A 21,834-nucleotide genomic window follows, 5' to 3' on the forward strand; every position below is an offset into this window, starting at 1 on the left:
ATAATAATAATAATAATAATAATGATAATAATGAAGCATTTTTTTAGGTTTGTAGTGAGACCGGGACATGAAGCGTCATACGCCGCACGTATCAAAATAATATATATATATATATATATATATATATATATATATATATATATATATATATATATATATATATATATATATATATATTACAATAATAATGCTTATTACATATGAGTGGTGAAAGAAGAGTGCAGATAAAGAAATTGGTGAATAGATAAAAAGTATTGTAAGGATGGTCTGGAATAGATGACAGCCAAGATAAGCAGAGGCGGCTGGGCAGCTTTCGTCTGAGAGTGGCATCGTAAAGGCTGATAAGTGATTGTAAGGTGAGTGTCGCTACGTGGAGATTGGTACAGTACATACTTTGACTGTAAAATATTACCTTATATCTTCCATGCTGCATAGATTTGCTGTAGAGATCAAGCCCGTCGTCCTGGCTACCATGTAATTATATAGTCAGTGATTCAGTAAAAAAAAAAAAAAAAAAAAAACGGTGGTCCGTGCCTTTGCTCTTAGTGCTATTAGAGGTATTTTTTTTTTTTTTATTTTGTTTACGAGGAAATAGGCGTTCGTGATTGTATTGCTATAATTTACTACTTTTTTTTCTAATTACACACGATGAGAACAAATTAGAAAAGGACAACCAACTCATTGCCAGCATATCTCAAAGGCACCGGAAGTAGAGAGAGAGAAAAAAAGTAATGTACGAGGAAATTATGAGGATCCTTTTGTCTTCACATCGAGTCAACTATTATTGTAAAGGATTATGTCAGTAGACTAAACACACACATACACACACACACACACCACTGTGAGCTTGAGAGAGAGAGAGAGAGAGAGAGAGAGATATTCATTCACCTACCACCGTCACCCATGAGTCTACCGGTGAATAGTGCTATGTTTGTTGTTGCAGTTATTTCCGGTGAATGAGAGCAGCAAGGTCAGGTGTTAGTGTATTGGGTAATAGTGATCGGGAGTGCTGACGGCTGGTCTGTTGGTTGGTCTGGGAAAGAAGATCAAGTACCCATGGGGAGGGAGGGCTGCTCAGCAAGACGACACTGCTTATCACGCCTCCCTCAGCTGTCAAGGGCATAGATAACACCGTCCTCGTACAGCGAACCCTGCCACGCGATTTAGGTAATTTACGTGTGCGCAAAGAGAAATCCGATTTAATGTTGAAATGAAGTGTATGGTGTATTAACCTCACCTAAAGGGCTGCTAATTAAGTAACATTTAATTAAAGGGATTTATGTTTTATTTGCCTCCAATGTAGGGCTGCGTTATCTGTGGAGGTGATGTTATCATAATTGTATGTTTAAAGAAAATTGTTTGACATGAAATCTAAATATATTGTTTAGTCTTTGTTACTGTGGGATTGATTGATATGATGACAATTATTGTGGTTTTGAATCCTGACAGGCATTCTTGATATCCCCCTGAGGCGCCTGAGGCTGGACACTGGGAGGGAGAGGGAGGGAGTGCAGTGAGATAATGTGAAGAGATGGCTTTGGTCAGTGTGAGGCGGTGCGTGTAGGCAAGGTGGTCACTGTCACTCTCTCGCAGTGACGCCGGGACCTGAGGCGCTCGTGATCCAAGAAGGGAAGGAGGCGTGCAGGGGATCGCACTACTGAAGGCGGCGCAGCGTCAACTACTGCCATGGACCGTACTACCAATGTGCTCTTGGTCTTTCTCACGTTTTTTGGTAAGTTTAAAGTGTTTGTATTTACAAGTTGCTTGTTATTTATTTCATGTCACCCTTCCTGTTATTCTTTTTGGCGATTATTGTTATTATTGTGGATATATTTATTATCACCATCATGATAATATACAAAATGTACAGCAGTTTAACTGATATAAGTATAATTTTTTTTTTTTATCAAAAAAACTGGTATTCAAAATTCTTTGACATACTTAACTCTCTCTCTCTCTCTCTCTCTCTCTCTCTCTCTCTCTCTCTCTCTCTCTCTCTCTCTCTAATAAAGGGATAGATTAACGTTATTGAATTTAATGTTGATCAGCTGCTGTTGAGGATGCTTAACTATATAATATGATGTAATCTTTGGTTGTATGAGGTAGTCGTGGAATACTCGTACTTTTGTGTGGCCCAGCAGACTCCGTATCTGTTATCCTGTTGTTCCTTCAGCTGATAATCTGTATGTGTGTGTGTGTGTGTGTGTGTGTGTGTGTGTGTGTGTGTGTGTGTGATTAAATTTTCCTGTGAGGTGATGGTAAGAGGCGAGTGCCGAGTGACAGTGAGTAGCTGGCTATATCCTGGCACGTGGTGTGGTTGTTGGCTGGCTGCTGTCGGAGTGGTCAGCCACTCACCAGTAGGAACTATCTTTGCTTTGTAGCGACTAAATGGAAAGAAGTGAAGTTGCTACTTTATTTATTTACAGAGCGAAGACTTTAGTAGTGTCGTGGATTGAGATTGGAGGTGGGGAAGAATACTCACCTGACGTCTATCTTTACATACGCATCAAACTAATTATTTTGCGTTATTTGAATTTAGCATTGATTTAAGAACATACGGGAAACTAAGAAGTCAGTAATCCCTCACGCATCAGTGTCTGTGTATAATCCGTGTCCAAATCATAATCTATAAATCTGTCGAATATTCCTACAGTTACAACACCATTTGACTACACAGTATAACATTTCGATTGGGTTTTACTCTCTCTCTCTCTCTCTCTCTCTCTCTCTCTCTCTCTCTCTCTCTCTCTCTCTCTCTCTGCTAACTAAATGGAACCCAGCACCCAGTGAATGACCATAGTCACATGAATAGATCTTTCCTTGACTTATCTCCTCGAGACTTAGCCTGCCTGGCATCCACCACAGATAATAAAGTTGCTGCTGCTGCTTCTGCTAGGTTTCTTTTGCTTCTACATGGAACAATGAGAGGTCCAGCAAGAACGTAAAATACAGTGTGTGTCGTCAGCGAACGTTGTACTTATACACATTTGGTTTATTAATCATATATTATAATCACTCATCTTGCTTGGCGGGTCATTATTTCCCACAGTAATCAAGCAGATTGCTCTTTTGTAAAGCATGCCTTCGTGGCTTTGTTATCGGTCAGCCGATGATTTACTTCTATACAATTCACAAGGACTCTTGAAAATTGGTTGTTTCTAGAATTGAGTCTTATCAGACTGAACGAGAGAGAGAGAGAGAGAGAGAGAGAGAGAGAGAGAGAGTTAGTAATGTAATGAGGTGCAGAATGGGAAGCCATGAGGGCCGGTATGATGCTCACAGCTCGCCTTTCTTCCTCAGTTAGACCCGAAAAGGGGACTTCCCGTTAAGGGGCCGCGAGGAGGCGGGGGTTATGAGCGTGATGGGCGGTGTTGGGATGGCTTTGTTTGTTATTGTTCATGATGGAAATTTGAGAAATAATTAAGCATATATATATATATATATATATATATATATATATATATATATATATATATATATATATATATATGTATTTATTTATTTATGAGGAGGAGGATGAGAAGGATAAGGTGGTGGCGCTTAAAGGCGGAAGAGATAGTAACATTTTTCCTTTCCTCCCAAGATATTACTTCTCCCGGAAACGGTGTATCAGATAAAGAAAGGCATTTAATTTTCTATAGATGACAACAGCCTTCATGTGTGTGTATGCGTGTGTGTGTGTGTGTATTTACGTAGTTGTATTTACCTCGTTTTGTACAGGGTTCCAGCGGGGCTCATAGTGTCCTGTTTCCATATCTCCATTTATCTATTTTTTTCTTTAAAGCTATGGACATTATGTTCTGCAAAAACTTCATCATTCAAAGCATTCCATTTTTCCACTGTTCTCAAATATCCTTCACGTACTGCCTCTTCTTGATCTTTACATGTCCTCTTGTCCTAGCTTCTGTCACCAGCACCAAGTCTTGCTTGTTTATCTTTTCAATCCCTTTTAACTATTTTACACATTGTTATTACTTCCCCTCTTTCTTTTCTATCTTGTAAGGTTGGCAGTCTCATTTCCTTTAGCCTTTCATTATCATGTTAGGTCCTTTAGTTCCGGCACCATCTTTATATATATCCCCTGGATTCGCTCTAATCTTCTTATATCCTTTTTCAAGCTTAGTGACCACACCATTGCTGCATATTCCAACTATGGACGTATCATACTCCTAATAATTTTTCTCATCATATCTTTGTCCAGGCAGTGAAATGCCACCCTAATATTAGTCAACATTTTGTACGTTGTTCCAAATACTTTACGTAAGTGTTTTTCGGGGCTCAGAGTTTCTTGTATAACCACTCCCAGATTTTTTTTTCCTCTTTAGTCTTAATTATTTTTTTCCTTTCCCATCAAATAGTTCCATACTGGTCTTCTCTTAATCTTTCCTAATTCCATTTCGTGGCATTTCCTGGCAGTGAATTCTAACTTCCATTTCTTGCTCCACTCATAAATTTTGCCTATATCTTCCTGCAGCAGCAAACAGTCTTCTCGGGTCTTAATTATTCTTAACAATTTTGCATCATCAGCAAATAAATTGATATAGCTGTTCACTCCATACTGTATGTTATCTACACATACCTGGAGCATAATGGGGGCTAACACTGACCCCTGCGACACTCCACTTGTTACTTTACTCCAGGATGAGTATGTATCCCTCATCTCATCTCTCTGTCCATCAAGTAATCTCTTATCCAGTCTAAAATTATTCCTCTCAGTCTTCGTACGTTCTCCAATTTCAAAAGTAGTCTGTTATGAGGGACCCTATCAAAAACCTTTTTTATGTCCAGGTACACAGTGTTCACCCATCCATCGCTGCTCTCCAGTCCTTCCACTACGCTTGAGTAGAAACATAATAAATTCAACACACATGACCTTCCTGTCCTGAACCCAAATTGTCTATTCGTTATAACTTGTTTTTTCTTCCAGATATTTAACCCATTTTCTTTGATAACAATTTCACATATCTTCCCCACAACACTTGTAAGTGACACTGGTCTGTAATTTAATGGCTCAGTTGACTTTCCTCCTTTGAATATTGGGATTATGTTAGCTCTCTTCCATTCCAGTGGTACTCTCCTTTCTTTTTAATGAGCTGGTAAACATTTCCCAAACTGGTTCTAACAATAAATTGATCTTTACATTCCATTAGTGCCCAGCCTGACACACCATCTGGTCCCATTGCTTTTCTGACATCAAAATTTTCTAGTAGTCTTCCAATTTCTTGTTTGTGCACTATGATTTCTTGCAAGCCTGGACAGTGCAATGTCCTATTTGGTTGTGCAAAATCCTCTTCAGTGAAAACAGTCTTGAAGCTCTCATTATTTCACTAATTTCCTCTGCTGTTTGGTATGTCTTCCCTCCATTAACTATTTTTCTATTGCTTCCATATTTTTCATCTTACCATTTATTTACTTGTAAAAAAGTTTGGGTTCATCTTCACTTTTCGCACCACATCTTTCTGAAAGTTTCTTTCTTCCTCTCTCTTTACTGTAATATATTCATTTCTCACATCCTTATACTGCTGTCTGTTGTTTTCATTTCTCTGCTTTTTTAGTTTCTTCTAAGCTTTATCTTTATCCCTTTTAGCTACTACACATCTGCCATTGTACCAAGCTTGTATACTTTTTTTTACTCCATAGATAGGTACGTATTTCTTCACTCCTTCATTATATTTCTTTAGGAATATTTCATATTTGCCCTGTATTGTCTTTCCTTTCATAATGTTCCTTCAATCTGTTTCATAAAAAAAAATTCTTAACTTTTCAAAATTTGCTTTTGTATAATTTAATCTCTTTTTTGTATTCCTCACTGTATCTTATCACATCTTCCTGCATTTCTAATACTAGTGTAACGTGGTCACTTATTCCCATTGGACTAAGGCACGGTATGCTGGGAGGGGGCTCTGGCTTCTTTGTGAATACTAGGTCAAGCAATGATGGTTCTTCTCCTCTGTACCATGTTGATTCTTCTACCCACTGATCCAATGTATTCACCATAGTTAACGGTAACAACACCTTGCTCCATGATCCAGCATTACCCATTACTTCCATCTCTCTCCAGTTTACTTTTTTTTACAATTAAAGTCTCCTACTAATAGTATTTTTCCATCTTTTCTTATCATATTATCCAAGCACTTAATCACCTCTCCTTGCATTTTCTTATGTTCTTCTGCTCTCCATGTATTTGTCTTCAGTGGCACATATGTGACTGTGATTAGCTGTTTTTTCCGTTCTTCTGTCTTGCTTGTTACTCCCATAACTTCCGCCATGCCATCCCCATAGTGCACTACTTCTACACATATATTATCACGAACTATTATTAGTACCCCTCCACTCCCTTTTCCCTTTCTGTCTTTTCTCCAACTTGTATATCCCTCTTCTTTAAAGTTAATATGGACCTCCTCCTTTAGTTTTGTTTCTACTATGCACATATATCCAGTCTTTTCTCCTTCACACTGGACAGCAACCCATCTATATTTGTATATGTCACTCTTAATTTCTTGCCTCTTCCAATATCTCTTCTTATTGCTGAAGATACGTACTTCTTCTTCAGTCTCATATCCAGAACTCTTCTGTAGAATTTCTTTTTCTTGAACTCCGTCCTTTTCTCATTTTTTTCCTTAGCTTCATTTCTGGGTACTATCTCCTTTTCTCTCTCTTCCAGGTTCTTATCTCTTTTTATCCATATATCTTTGAATTCAATATCTTTAGCTAATTTCCCTGTTCTTGCCATTATCTCCTCTGCTGCCACTTGAGATCTCATTCACACTTTCAGTGGTCTCTTTCCCCTTTCACCAAACTTTCCCAATCTTGTCACTTCCTCCACCTCTTGTTCTAACTCCTGTGTGCTGTCCTGAACAAATTTTATAACACTCTTAGTCAGCTCTCTCTCTCTCTCTCTCTTACAAACTTCTTTTTTTTTCCCCAGCCCAAAAATTTGGATACATTTCCTCTTGTCCACTGTGTCCCTTACCGTGTGTGCCTTACCGTGTGTGTGTGTTTCACTGTTTGTTTGATCTGCTGCAGTCTCTGACGAGACAGCCAGACGTTACCCTACGGAATGAGCTCAGAGCTCATTATTTCCGATCTTCGGGTAGGCCTGAGACCAGGCACACACCACACACCGGGACGACAAGGTCACAACTCCTCGACTTACATCCTGTACCTACTCACTGCTAGGTGAACAGGGCCTACACGTGAAAGGAGACACACCCAAATATCTCCACCCGGCCGGGGAATCGAACCCCGGTCCTCTGGCTTGTGAAGCCAGTGCTCTAACCACTGAGCTACCGGGCATGTGTGTTTGTGTGGGTGTGTGTGTGTGTGTGTGTTTCACTGTTTGATCTGCTGCAGTCTCTGACGAGACAGCCAGACGTTACCCTATGGAACGAGCTCAGAGCTCATTATTTCCGATCTTCGGATAGGCCTGAGACCAGGCACACACCACACACTGGGACAACAAGGTCACAACGCCTCGATTTACATCCCGTACCTACTCACTGCTAGGTGAACAGGAGCTACATGTGAAAGGAGACACGCCCAAATATCTCCACCCGGCTGGGGAATCGAACCCCGGTCCTCTGGCTGTGTGTGTGTATTTACCTATTTGTATTTACTTATTTGTGTATTACAGGGCCCGAACAAAGCTCTCTGTGTCCTGTCTCCTTGTCCATTCCTGTCATATCTCTCTTTCATCTGATTGACACACACCGCGTCAATGCCATGACTGCTCAATTTATTCCACTTATCAATTGCTTATGCAATGCAATGTGTGTGTGTGTGTGTGTGTGTGTGTGTGTGTGTGTGTGTGTGTGTGTGTGTGTGTGTGTGTGTGTGTGTGTATTTACCTAGTTGTATTTACCTAGTTGTAGTTTTACAGGGCCTGGGCTTTATGCTCGTGTGGTCCTACTCACCCGGCCTACAATTTGGCAAGAAAAGAATTGATCAATACTCTGTACGAAACTTTTAAGACTTGTTAGTTGGCCGATGGGGTCGACAGCTAATGGGCGGAGCTTAATGCTGCAGGCGCCAAAAAAGGCTTAATCACTCTCTAGTTGCCAGTGGACGACGTTTTCACGAGAGACTCACGATAATTAATACCACATGTTATTGCCATGTCGCAGTGTTATCAGTGGTTCTGTGTTCTTAATATGGGGAAAAACACACATTTAGCACAAGATAAAATCGCTCAGATCATCGCATTGAAAGAATCTGGGTTGCAAACACAACTTGGTGTGAGTGAGCGTTCTGTACGCCGTTGGATTGCCAGATTCAACCAGCAGGGCAGTCAGGACACAACAACTCATGAAAGAAGGCCAGGGCCTAGTAAAAAAACCAGTGATCCTTGCAGGAACATAGTGAAGCGTGTATTAGAGTCTAGCCCTCGTATCTGAGCCAGAAAAATTAAGGAAGAAAACCCTACATCGCTGGGAGACGTCTCTGTGCGTACGGTGTCCTGCCTCATAGCCGAGCTGGGCTACAGCAACCATCGCGTAGTGAAGAAGCCCCTTCTCACCCGTACGCACAAAGTGAATAGGGTTCAGTTTGCCAGGAAATTCGGAGCGTGAGATGAGGAGAAGTGGCTGACTGTACTATGGTCCGATGAAAGCACCTTTATGGTGACTTGCAATAGGGACGAAAACGTGTACAGGCCACGTGTGCTACGGTTAAGCATCCAGACTCTTTGATGGTGTGGGGTGCCTTTACTGGTCACGGTAAGGCACAACTTCATGTTTTTCATAATAAAGAGAAAGTAAATCAGTATAATTACTTAGAGTTGCTGTGTGACTTCCTGCCCCAGGCATTTGAAGACACTGAGGCTATTGTCTTCTAGCAAGATGGGGCCAAGCCTCATACAGCCAAATCAGTAACCCAGTGGCTTCGTGATTGTGAGATGCAGTTTATTGATGATTGGCCGGGCAACAGCCCGGACCTTAATCCCATAGAAAACCTGTGGCAGATCGTGAAAAGAGATCTGCACGGGAAGGACGTATCGTCTGTTCTTAAGCTCGAGAGTGAGATTCGTGCCTTATGGGATCGTATTGACCCCCAAATACTTAGAAATCTGGCACTGTCTGTCCCCATGAGGCTTAAGGACGTCATCAGGAGGAAAGGAAACCCAACCCAACAAAGTATTGAATGTAAGTACAGACTGTTGTTTATTGAATATTTCCATAACTATGCGCCATTTTTTTACCGCCTGGCCTACTGGCGTGTCGAGTACTGTAGTTCAAGCTTAGCAGCCACTGGAAGAGCCTTTCGATTGCGCTTCACTGGTTTACTAGGTTTAGGAGGCATTTTGGATAGGTTAAGCACTCGTGGGAAGGGTACAAATGCATAAAAAAGCCGTGGTAAGCACTGGACAATGTTTGCTGTCGGTTGAAAATGCACGGACTGAAGATTAAACATGGTGGCCAACAGCTGATGATGTGACCGACCCGCCATCTACCGGACAATAATTTGCCGGGAACGGACAATCGCGCGCATTTTAATATTCGTCCGTAGATTAAACCGGACTCCAGAATTTGTCCGTAGTTTCCGAAATCCGTTGATGGGAGGTCCATTGTTTCGAGGGTTGAGTGTATAGAGTTTTGTGCAGTGAGGCCGAGGAGAGATAGAGGCTGAAGACTGTTAGTCAGAAGAGTTGATAGAGGAAATATTTTTCATTTCACTGTCTTCAGAAGAGCAGTATGCGTGGAACCCTCCCCCTTCCCCCACCCCTATACATGTTAAACGTACTTCATAGATGGATGAATAATACCCCTGTACAGAGTTAGCAGCTGGGAATATGTGAAAAATTGGTGGAGGTGAAATATGAAATTTCTTGTTAGTAAATGGGATAGTTGAATGCCATCGAATAGAAGGGGAATAGTTGTCTGGAAGGTTGCGTTGAGTTGATAGATGGAGAAATTAAGTTTTTGAGGCATTGAAGAACGTTGTTTGCTCTGTCTCAGTCAGATGTTCTGTGGCTTTCCTTTGAACTGTATAATTCATGAAGGATTGAACATCTACATGTATGAAAAGACATGAACAAAGGCAGAATGGTATCATCAGCTTAGAAGTTGATCACAAAATAAGTTTGGCTTAAAATCTCATTAAAGAATAGTAAGATGAGAGTGGGTGACAAGGCAGAGCACTGTTTGACAAATTTCTTGACTGATAGCGTTGGAAGTGTTTGCTTAGTCATATTGCAAATAATTGGAGGGTGTGTCTGGTATGTAAGCCTTCCGAGGATAAAGACCAGGGAGGACATGAAGAATATCGTTAGGATCATTAGGAAGGATTGTATCAAATAGTCAGAGGATGGAAGAGTGAGAGGAACACAAGGGAAGTAGGATCTTAAAAAATGTTGACATCTATTATTGATGAATGAGGTTTTTTGGCTAGTTACAGAACAGACTTGGTATGATTTCGGAAAAAAAAGAAATGTGAAGTGTACGAGCTTCAGATGTTGGAAGGCTCATATGCCTTTTGTGGGCCTCGTCTTCATCTTGTATAATACGAGAACTGGCTTGCAAGGCTTATGGCGAGAGAAATAGTGAAGGATTTATGCCTCTACACTATCACCTCTGTAATGCGCTCAGCACAGAGAAAGAGTCGGACTTACAAGCAATAATCATTCCAAGGAAAGATCAGCATATTACCCGGTCAGGTCCCCCAAAGTTAGCAGACGCTAAATGTCAGAGGTACCTCCGTTCTGGGGTGTCCTGAGGAGGGATTGGAGAGATATGACAAGATATAGATACGATGTTGTGATCGGAGGAGCCCAACAGAGAATACAAAAAGAAGGATGAGTTAGGGAAAGGACAAGCATGTTGATTGTATCTCCAAGGCGGTTAGGAATATCCGAATATCAGTAAGGTGTTGTACTGATAGCTGTAGGTCATTCAGGAAAGCTAAGTGGAAGGCTAGTTCACCAGTTTGGTGAGTGAAGGGAGGAGAAAGCAAGAGCTGCTAGTGAACGAACATTGAAGTCTCTAAGAATGCAATCTCTGTAAGAGGAAGGATGTACTCGACTTTGGGACCTAAGAAAAGTCAAAGAATTATTATATTTGTAGCTAGAGGAGTTAAGAGTTATGCAACACAGGTAAATTTAGTTTGAGGTGACTTTGAAGTGGTAGCCAGATGACAGATAATTCAGAAGATTCAGTAGCGTTGGCACGAGAACAAGTTGGTCGTTGTGCACATAGACGCAACATTTCGATTGTAAATGGGGATAAAGGAAGTATGAAGGAACAAAAATGGAGTTACTGCCAGTTGTCTCGGACAGCTGCATTTCAGTGAGATTTGGTAGAGGAAAGGTGGCCGCAAATGTTGCTGAAGTTATTAAGAAAAAATAAGGAATTATTTTGGAAACATTTCCAACACACGAGTGACTGAGTAGTTATGAATTGTTTGGACGTTAACTTAGATAAGGTAAGGTAATGGTTTCGGTAGCCAAGGGTGAAGTCGGTGAATTTTAGTTAACTGAAATTTGATTTGTTGTATTGACTGCACATAAAGAACGAAGAACAACACATTTGTCATTGTTATCAACGTGTAATCACAGCTCGTCTCCCTGTCGTGATCGCCGTGGCCTTGCCGCCGCCGAGGTGTCGCAGGAGTGGTTAGCGTCGCCTAGTGGGGGTGGCTGCGTGGAGGAGGAGGAGGAGAGCGATAAAAATTATTTGCTGGCGTGGAGGCGAGGAGCATCCGACAGATGTGTGGCGCATCCTGATTGGTTGAACTTATCTTGAACGACCCTGAGCACTCACATTATCTCTCTCTCTCTCTCTCTCTCTCTCTCTCTCTCTCTCTCTCTCTCTCTCTCTCTCTCTCTCTCTCTCTCCATAGACCCCTAGCCCGTCATTTGGCAGGGTAGGTTCGCACTCAAGTTCCGTCACAAAGGTTTCCGCTGATGAATAAACTTATTTTCTTCTTGGATCAGAGCTGTGGATGTGTATGTAGTGTGTTAATGATCCTACCAAGATGCAGAGATGAGACAATAATATAAACTGTAAGCTTTCACGGAAAAGTCTTAAGATGGCAATGATTCTTAGCGTGCACACACACACACACACACACACACACACACACACACACACACACACACACACACACACACACACATTTGCGTCACACTTGTATACGTTAATCTTGAATCAGATAATAACAATTGTATTTTCGTCAACTTCTTCGTTCTCTCACACCTTTAGCCTTGGCTGCGTGACCCACGGTGGAGGAGCTGGTCCCACCTACTACCACCACCTTTTCCCAACTTCAATCTCCACATCGCTACCCCTTCATCACCTCCGAAATTCTCTCAAATCATCCTGTCGTATCGCTCGCCGCTGGGTATACTGGCTATCATCCTTTTTTTTCTCTCTCTCTTTCAGCTTCAAGCAGATTTATGCCCCTTTGTTGCTTCAGTGTTGAGCGTTGCATGGCTTTTAACGTGGCTTGTTTTCTTTGCAGGAACCTTTTGTCAGCAGGCGCCAGGTAACTTCTTCTACCTGTGTCTCTAGTTGTGGATAATGTTCTCTCGTGTCCTCAGTGTTGCTTGTCGTGACTTCTTCCATTGTATCTTTCATTGCAGTGCATCTCGGGGTTTTTACGTTTTTTCTCTTTTTTTTTATTTTTTTTTATTACATTGCATTTTCAACTGTCAGATATTTGTGGTGATGATTTTGTAGTATTGCTAATGTGTTCTGTGAGTAGTAGATTAGTACAACTGTTTTGATTGTTATATGAATAAAGTAATTAGCATGAAATGTGGTAGTGCTCTCTCTCTCTCTCTCTCTCTCTCTCTCTCTCTCTCTCTCTCTCTCTCTCTCTCTCTCTCTCTCTCTCTCTCTCTCCTTGCTCGGTGCCCCTACTTAAAAAAGAGAGAAAAAAGAAAGTGAACTAGGTGTCAGGCTCCCAGAATAAGCATGCAGCTCATACGGTCTGATGTATGAGTAAGGCTAGGACCTTTCAAGCCGCAAGTTCCACTCCTTATACACTGCTTATAAGGAAGACAGTAATCGCTCGCTCGCAGTGACAGACCTGCTGAACTGTGTGTGTGTGTGTGTGTGTGTGTGTGTGTTTGTGTTTGTGTTTGCATGTCATGGAATAGACTCAATGGAGGAACAGCAACCTGCTCAACGTGTCTTCGTGTGCCAAAAGAAGACAGGCGAGTATATTCGTGTGTGTGTGTGTGTGTGTGTGTGTAATTCACCTCAGTCGTCTGCTGGTCACCCAGCCAGTCTTCCCCATTACGGAGCGAGCTCAGAGCTCATAGACCGATCTTCGGGTAGGACTGAGACCACAACACACTCCACACATCGGAAAGCGAGGCCACAACCCCTCGAGTTACATCCCGTACCTATTTACTGCTAGGTGAACAGGGGCCACACATTAAGAGGCTTGCCCATTTGCTTCGCCGCCTCCGGGACTCGAACCCGGACCCTCTCGCGGTGTGTGTGTGTGTGTGTGTGTGTGTGCGGGCGGGCGGGCGGGCGGGCGGGCGTGCGCGTGCTTTGAGACGCTCCGTAGCCTCCGTCTGCACCCCACTGTTATAGATCAGCTTTTTTAGAACTTAGAAAAGGCTGTGACGTCAGGAAGTGTTCTCAACAAATTAAAATAATTACCTTCGGTAAAGAGCTTGACGCTCTTCTGGGATTTTGATATGCAAATTTTTTTTTTTTTTTATCTCAGTTCCTGAACATGACATATTCATCATTAAAGAAGCAGAATACAAGTTTAACATAAAGGTCGAATGAAATTTAAGTAATAAGATGGTGTGACAAAAAACGAAAACAAATGTGAAATTAATGACCTGTAGGCTTACAGGTCCACGCATATGGTGTATACACGCAGACGTGAATAATTTAATCTCCCAGAGTGTATGATGGTTGTGGGAGTGGAAGAGAGAAACTGACCGACCGTTGGCAGTCTCCTAAATTGCCCTTTCCTCTGAGGATAGGGGCCGCGGGCTATTAAGGTTTCTTCCGAGGCGGCCTGGGGACCTGCCTCCAGTTAGTAAATTACAAAACGTATGTACAAGCAAGGAGATGTGTCACTCAGTCATGCATTCGCGTCGTGAGAAATAAGCAGCAGATCATTAAACGTATTCGTTGGTCACTCTTGTTTATGGTGCGATGCACCGGTGGGTGTGGCGGAATGTTGCTTGACTGCCAGTGCTGCAGTTGATGCTCCAGTATACGCCACTGGTAAATGAACGCTTTCTGGAAAGTGAGGGAGCAGCATGGTGTCAATTTAGTACAAATAGTGCTTTACTGTTTGGCAGTGAGCCACGTCAGCCAGGTTCTGGAGGCTCCGTCCGGGTGTTCGGCCGCTGAGCCGCCCGCCAGGCTCAGGTACAGTTAGGTGCGGGAGGTGAGCGGAGGAAGGTGGTCGTCTCCCCGGCTCGTCGCGGTGTTCTAGTGTGGCGGGACGTGTAGGCGAGAATTTCTTTGTATCATTAACGTGCCCCTCCAACGCAAATACCATTGCTAAATCACTTGTGTGCTTTAAAAGTGAATGTCGTGGCTTCGTGTTTCTCTGCTAATGGACGGAATATCTTATGAAAAAAGAAAATAAAAACACTGATCACTACCACAGTCAGAAGGGTCACCGCAGTGTTGACAGTTAAATGATGGATTAAAAACAAATGGGAAACTCTGGGCTATCCGTGACAAAGATGTGGACGACTACACGCGAGATATAGTCAGGTCAGGTTGGTGATCCTTGTGCGACTCTTCGGTATGTCGTCAGCATTTATAGTTAATAATAAGGTGCCGTTGTGGATGTACCGGCACATGACAGTCTGTGAAGTGCTTCTCCAGTGTGCCTGACGTAACGATGTGTGAAGTGCACCAGCGTGAACATCAAGTTGTTCATTAAGACGTGACCGAATAATGTTCCTGTTGTCTGTTTTAATCATAAAATGCGTCATTATCCGCTTTCTGCTACGAAGAAATCAATCATTGTCAAAGTTACGAAATGTAAGGAAAGTGATATGACTTCAGGATGCTTTGTTCCTGGTATTCTTGACAGTAAAACTTTTTTTTTTTTTTTTGTGGCCTGAATTTCCTGTCCCACTTTCTATGGAATACTTGTGAAATGAACACTGGAAAGCCACTGTTAATACATCCTGCATAGAACCAAGTAGACTAAGCGTATTTACTAAGCAAATACGTGTTAGCGGGTTGGGGCTGGGGAGGGACGGAGATGCTGTTGAGGAATTAAGCTGGTGGTGAGATTCAGTGATTATTCGAGAGGAGAGGAAAGGCCAAAGTAAAGTGACGTTATCTTCATAGTTACTGTAAGGCTAATACTTCAGAGAGAAACTTGTATTTATTAGTGATGTGTCCACGAAAGTAATTGCTGTGTTGTTATTGGAGAGATACCAAAGACGGGATGCTCACTAATTGTTTTTCATTCTCCCTAGCTTACTGAGGTTTTGTTCACTGATCTTTCAATAATTGTTCCAGACAGTACTACAATCTGGCGCACAGTTCCTTCATCTTAGAAATGCACTGATGACACACACACACACACACACACACACACACACACACACACACACACACACACACACACACACACGCTCTTATATCCGCCCTCCTTCCTTCATAACCTTAATTTTGGGTGAGAGACTGGCGATGGAGCGAGGGAAGCGTCTAGCAAAGTTATTTTAATTTATTCATTTGTCCTTTTGTTTTAGATAGCGAATTACTAAGAATTGTTGAGGTGGAACCTTTCGTCGGTATGTCATTCACTGTAACAGGAAAGAAAAAATGATAAATAGATTGCTGCTATGCCATAAAAAGTAGATACGGGATTCTAATCTGGTTCGCCTGCTTAGCTGTGGAGTTATCATGGTAATTATTTATGGTAATTAGTTGAAAAAAAACCATGTAATCAGGGTGAGAATTTGAAAGCCTTTGTGTGTTTTGCTCCCTTTAGCAGCGTGACGCGGCACTCGAGTGTTCCTTCTATGTTGTATCACCTGCTTCTGTTTGTTAATGCCTCGTGACTGATACACCATATTGGCATCATTCGTCCAGAAATGAAAGCAGTGAAATTTAGATGATCATCTAATTTACGGCCTTCCTCTTTACTTATTTATATAGTTGCATTATTTAGCCATAGGAATGAATAACATCAATCACTGACCGTATGAACCACCTTAATTTCCCAGTGTCGTTGATACTAGACCACAGAAACTAATATCAAACACTGAAGTAATTACTCCTGCCCACACTCCACCCATCCTCAGAGGATCAACCCTCTATACCTTCCTACCCTCCCTCTGCCCGTCCCCTCCTCCATCCGTCCTTGCCGCTGAGGAAGGTCGTGCTGAACAGGTTATATGCGTCTTCTTTTTGCCTTCCCACAAACCTTCGTCCGCGAACGCACCATAGCAGTGTAGTAGTTCGTGTAGGTAAGAAAGGGTGGCTGGGGGTTAGAAGGGACTCGAGAGGGGAGGGAAAGTGTGGTGCTCTTGGTGTCTTTTGTGGTGGGGGTTGCAGAGGTAGCTAACGGTAAGCCTGTATCACGGGTTGAGCATTTTAAAGACTCCTCGATGTGTGTGTGTGTGTGTGTGTGTGTGTGTAGGACGTGTGAAGAATGTACCGGGTCAGGGCGCGGAGCAGTGGTGCATGGTGGTGATGGTGGTGGAGGGTTGGTGCAAGGTATGTAGTAGACGGCATCTCTTCTACCGTCACTAATAACATTGCTAACGCCACCACCACCACCATCACCACTTTGAAGATAAAAAGAAAAAAAAAAACAATACCATCAATGCAAGGACCACCAGTTATAATCATTAATATTACATTTACACCTTCCGGCACGCCTCAGATGTTGAGGCGCCGAAAGTAAAATCCAATCCAATCCAATCCTTCCGGCACGTGATCTTTATCTTGCCCATCACCTCCACCACCATTACTACTACCTTACCACTACTACTGCTACTGTTACCACACCACAAATCCCATGATCATTACTAATGTAACTAACTATCCATCGCCACCACCATCATCACTACAATAAAGGACTGCAGGTGCACTTCAGGGAAGGGAATGAGTAGACTATGTAGAGATACCTGTAGGAGTACGCTTGTAGGTCATTGCCCCTCTCTCTCTCTCTCTCTCTCTCTCTCTCTCTCTCTCTCTCTCTCTCTCTCTCTCTCTCTCCACCATACATTTTCTTCGAATCACAGGTTAGGGAATTTCTTGGTGCTCTGGGCTTTCCGGCTGGCCTAGTGAGGTGGTGGTGGTGGTGGTGGGCGGCTTTAGTGGGCCAGGCAAAGGACGGGAGGGATGAACCAGCCAGCCAGCCAGCAATGGTTCTCGTGGATCTCATCGCTGTATGTTTTGTATTCTTGGCTGCGGTTCTTTCCTGCTTTGGTATTCGTGAAGTCCCTTGCCGTAAACTCATGTGTTTTCATTGATATTTATTTATTTATTTATATTGTTTTTATGATCTTATTGTCATGCATTTATTTATTTATTCCGTCGCTTATCTTTTTTTTCTGCTTGTCCTGGTGGTTAATCATTACTATTTTCTCTACGACTTGAGGCGGAAGGAAACCAAGAAAAGGGAAGTAACACTAGTGAAACGTACTAGATGACACGAGGGATTAGAAGAGTCGAAACTGTAGGTCACAAGGTAACTGTTTCTCCATTCTCTGACTCGCCCCTCCCTCTTTACCTCCCTTCCTCTGTCTCCGTCTCTCTCACTTGCTCTCCTTCCCACACTCAAGTAACCGTACACCCCTGCGTAATCTCCCTCATCCCTGTGTCTCCCGCTCTCTCTCATTCTTCCCCTCCTCCCTATAATGAGGATGCAGGCCGGTTGTCATATCCTTGTTAGTGAAGATTCAGTGGCGGTACTTCCCTTTCACGCAGAGGCGAGGCAGAACAGGGTAGGGTATAGGAGAATGAATGTAGTACTTTGTGTGAAGGAGGGACAGTTGGATCACTGAGAGAGAGAGAGAGAGAGAGAGAGAGAGAGATGAGGAAGTTCATTTGTAAGTTGGTAAAATATGCGGATATGATACTTTTCTGGATGTGATTATTTTTAGGAAGAGCAGTGGTTAGCTAGATAACACATAACGTCAAAGAGTGCAGAGGAAATGGATGGCTGGGTTAAGGAAGAGAAAAGCGTCTGTGAGTAAGTAGAATACAAAAGAAATCATTGACATAAACGCTTCCCGTTATGCTTGCAGGAAAAGGGCGTTGCATGTGGTAGTGGTTGATGCATGAAAGTTAGGAGAGTAAAAGAAAAGTGCGGCAAGATTAAGTAGTATCTAGAAAACATCCTAATATAAAGGACAGTATTCAGAAACTCTTCTCGCTGCACCTACAATACCTTCAAAACTAATTGGTGTCACGAATTTTTTTCTTTCTAAGGTTATAGTAATAGACTACCGAGTATCATATATATATATATATATATATATATATATATATATATATATATATATATATATATAAACTGAATTATTAAAGAAATAGGGTTTGTGTGAGACTGGGGCAGTGGTTCCCAAACCACTTTTTATTTCAATGTTAAGGCCTATAGCGCCTGTAGGCATACTTGAAGAGGATATGTAGGAAGCGCTGTTAAGATTCCGCCTATTAGTGCGCAGGCAATTTTATTTATAGTGCTACCTATATTAGGACCCATATAACCACTCAAGCGCATCTTTGGTGTAACCACCTACAACGGGTATCATGGTGACACGGTCCGGTAGCTCAGTGGTTAGAGCGCTGGCTTCACAAGCCAGATGACCGGGGTTCGATTCCCCGGCCGGGTGGAGATATTTGGGTGTGTCTCCTTTCACGTGTAGCCCCTGTTCACCTAGCAGTGAGTAGGTACGGGATGTAAATCGAGGAGTTGTGACCTTGTTGTCCCGGTGTGTGGTGTGTGCCTGGTCTCTCAGACCTATCCCAAGATCGGAAATAATGAGCTCTGAGCTCGTTCCGTAGGGTAACGTCTGGCTGTCTCGTCAGAGACTGCAGCAGATCAAACAGTGAACAGTGAACAATGTAGGTAACCTTAAACCACTCGACAAATGGCATAGCTTCAAATCGGTATATGGTGGGATTTGAACCTTCGCGTGGACGTCTGCCCGATCCCACGCTCACAACCTTATCTACTTAATACGCCACCGCCTCCCTAACTCGAAGGACCCGTACAGTCTCCATGTACCACCTGGTTCCAGAAAAATTCAATGTTACAAAATATGAATTTATTCACAAGTAGAACACACAAATGAACTAACAACAAGGAACATAACTCAATTTGATGCGAGGGATGCATCTGTTTCTTCTCTACCAGTTGATTGATGCCAGATTATCCAGTGTAATATATATATATATATATATATATATATATATATATATATATATATATATATATATATATATATATATATATATATATATTTTTTTTTTTTTTTTTTTTTTTTTTCGAGAAATTAATCAATTTATTATAACTAAAAATCGCATATGATTCCGAAAGTGATCATGTACTACAGGAAGGCCATCGCGTTTCATTAGTTGTATGTTTGGGAACCACTGGATTAGAGAATATGTTTGAATTTTGGGTGTTGGGTAGAAAAGGCTGAGACGGAGCCACAAGGGGAAGAGTGAGTGACGGGAGAGGTAGGAAGTGCCGCGTTATCCCGCACTCATAATACGGGCAACATATCGTGCCCTCTCTGCTACCCCTGCCCGCTCACTCACTGCTACCGTTATACGTCTTCTGCTCTCTCTCTCTCTCTCTCTCTCTCTCTCTCTCTCTCTCTCTCTCTCTCTCTCTCATCCGTTACGTTTTTTTTAATATCATCATCTTGTTCTTGTTCTTCTTGTTCTTCTTCTTCTTCTTCATCGTTATATCATTATCATCATCATCATCATCTTAATTCTTCTTCTTCTTCTTCTTCATCATCATCATTATCATCGTCATCATCATTATCATCATCATCATCATCATCATCTTCTTCTTCTTCTTCTTCTTCTTCTTCTTCTTCTTCTTCTTCTTCTTCTTCTTCTTCTTCTTCTTCTTCTTCTTCTTCTTCTTCTTCTTCTTCTCTTCTTCTTCTTCTTCTTCTTCTTCTCTTCTTCTTCTTCTTCTTCTTCTTCTTCTTCTTCTTCTTCTTCTTCTTCTTCTTCTTCTTCTTCTTCTTCTTCTTCTTCTTCTTCTTCTTCTTCTTCTTCTTCTTCTTCTTCTTCTTCTTCTTCTTCTTCTTCTTCTTCTTCTTCTTCTTCTTCTTCTTCTTCTTCTTCTTCTTCTTCTTCTTCTTCTTCTTCTTCTTCTTCTTCTTCTTCTTCTTCTTCTTCTTCTTCTTCTTCTTCTTCTTCTTCTTCTTCTTCTTCTTCTTCTTCTTCTTCTTCTTCTTCTTCTTCTTCTTCTTCTTCTTCTTCTTCTTCTTCTTCTTCTTCTTCTTCTTCTTCTTCTTCTTCTTCTTCTTCTTCTTCACCACCACCACAACAACAACAACATCACCACCACCACCACCACCACAACAACAACAACAACAGCTCCTTCTCCTCCTTCTCCTCCTCCTGCAACAACAACAATAATAATAAAACAAAAACAACAACCATGTACTACTACTACTACTACTACTACTACTACTACTACTATTGCTGGCTTTTTCCAGTCTGTTCCTCAACCCTCATCAATGGACATGAGTAACTTTTCCCACTTTATTCCTGAGCCCCTCACTATGGACACAACATATTTGCAATGTGAGCTTCGTCTTTTGAGAATCAAACATAGACTAAAAACAAGTTTAAGATCTAATGTTTGATTTTTATTCAGTCATATCTTTACTTCTTTGATTTGATATCTTTTATCAGGCACTTAAAATTGTTGTCAGTGTATTTTTACATGCAAGTGGCAGCCTTGGACCACAATACGTCATGACCAGATGACAGTGCAAGGCTCCTCAGACTTAGTAGTGCCATAGGAAAGTCACTGAATGGATGTGTGGAACATTACAAAGCATTCCCGTGGACACAAACTATAGTGAACTATGAGGAACTGAGGGGTTTAGCCCTATGTGGCAAGTGAGGTCATGTTGGTGAGTGTTGTGACGACCCCCGTGCTGATGGTGCACTGCAGGGTCACTGCTTTCCTCACTCTTGGCATGGCATCACTATCATGGGTGCTCTGGGCAGTATTGCAATGTGCTCTTGCCCCTGCCCATGCTTTTGTGCTGCTTTCCTCCTACCCAGGTAAGTCTTCATGGCCACAGTGACCTCCAGATGTCTCGTAAAGCTGCTTTGGCATCAGTGATGGTGACAGGCTATGTTGATACTAATGTGATATTGATATTGATTCAGTCTTTACATTTATGATTTTGTTAAAATTGACTAAACCAAAATACCAATTGTTGTTGTTTATATCAGTTGTGTTTTTTATTCTCTTTAATATTCTTTATATATATATATATATATATATATATATATATATATATATATATATATATATATATATATATATATATATATATATATATATGCCTGCATCATCTTAGATTTTTTATTCTTTAAAGTTTAGTACTAATATCTTCACTTTCTGTCCTAAGTGTGTGTGTGTAATTCACTATTTGTTTGATCTGCTGCAGTCTCTGACGAGACAGCCAGACGTTACCCTATGGAACGAGCTCAGAGCTCAATATTTCCGATCTTGGGATAGGTCTGAGACTAGGCACACACCACACACCGGGACAACAAGGTCACAACTCCTCAATTTACATTCCGTACCTACTCACTGCTAGGTGAACAGGGGCTACACGTGAAAGGAGACACACCCAAATATCTCCACCCGGCCGGGGAATCGAACCCCGGTCATCTGGCT

The 21,834-nt window shown here is 41.9% G+C and overlaps 1 protein-coding gene across 10 annotated transcripts in view; it reads left to right on the forward strand.

Annotated features, from left to right (window-relative positions):
• Positions 1 to 21,834, forward strand: part of LOC123520541 (microsomal triglyceride transfer protein large subunit-like) — an 82,693-nt gene that overhangs the window by 8,574 nt on the left and 52,285 nt on the right. For 2 of the 10 annotated variants that reach the window (XM_045282894.1, XM_045282892.1), the window contains exons 2-3: positions 1,594 to 1,732; positions 12,454 to 12,477. In XM_045282894.1, the coding sequence (XP_045138829.1) occupies positions 1,687 to 1,732; positions 12,454 to 12,477 (70 nt within the window). In that variant the 5' untranslated portion in view covers positions 1,594 to 1,686. Of the gene's footprint in view, positions 1 to 205; positions 357 to 1,149; positions 1,168 to 1,550; positions 1,733 to 12,453; positions 12,478 to 14,368; positions 14,417 to 20,831; positions 21,210 to 21,834 lie in introns of those variants that run through there. The other 8 variants (XM_045282898.1, XM_045282896.1, XM_045282893.1 and 5 more) reach the window with 7 other exon arrangements.

This window comes from Portunus trituberculatus, chromosome 47 (genome assembly GCF_017591435.1).
Source record: "Portunus trituberculatus isolate SZX2019 chromosome 47, ASM1759143v1, whole genome shotgun sequence".
In the NCBI taxonomy this organism is placed as follows: Eukaryota; Metazoa; Arthropoda; class Malacostraca; order Decapoda; family Portunidae; genus Portunus; species Portunus trituberculatus.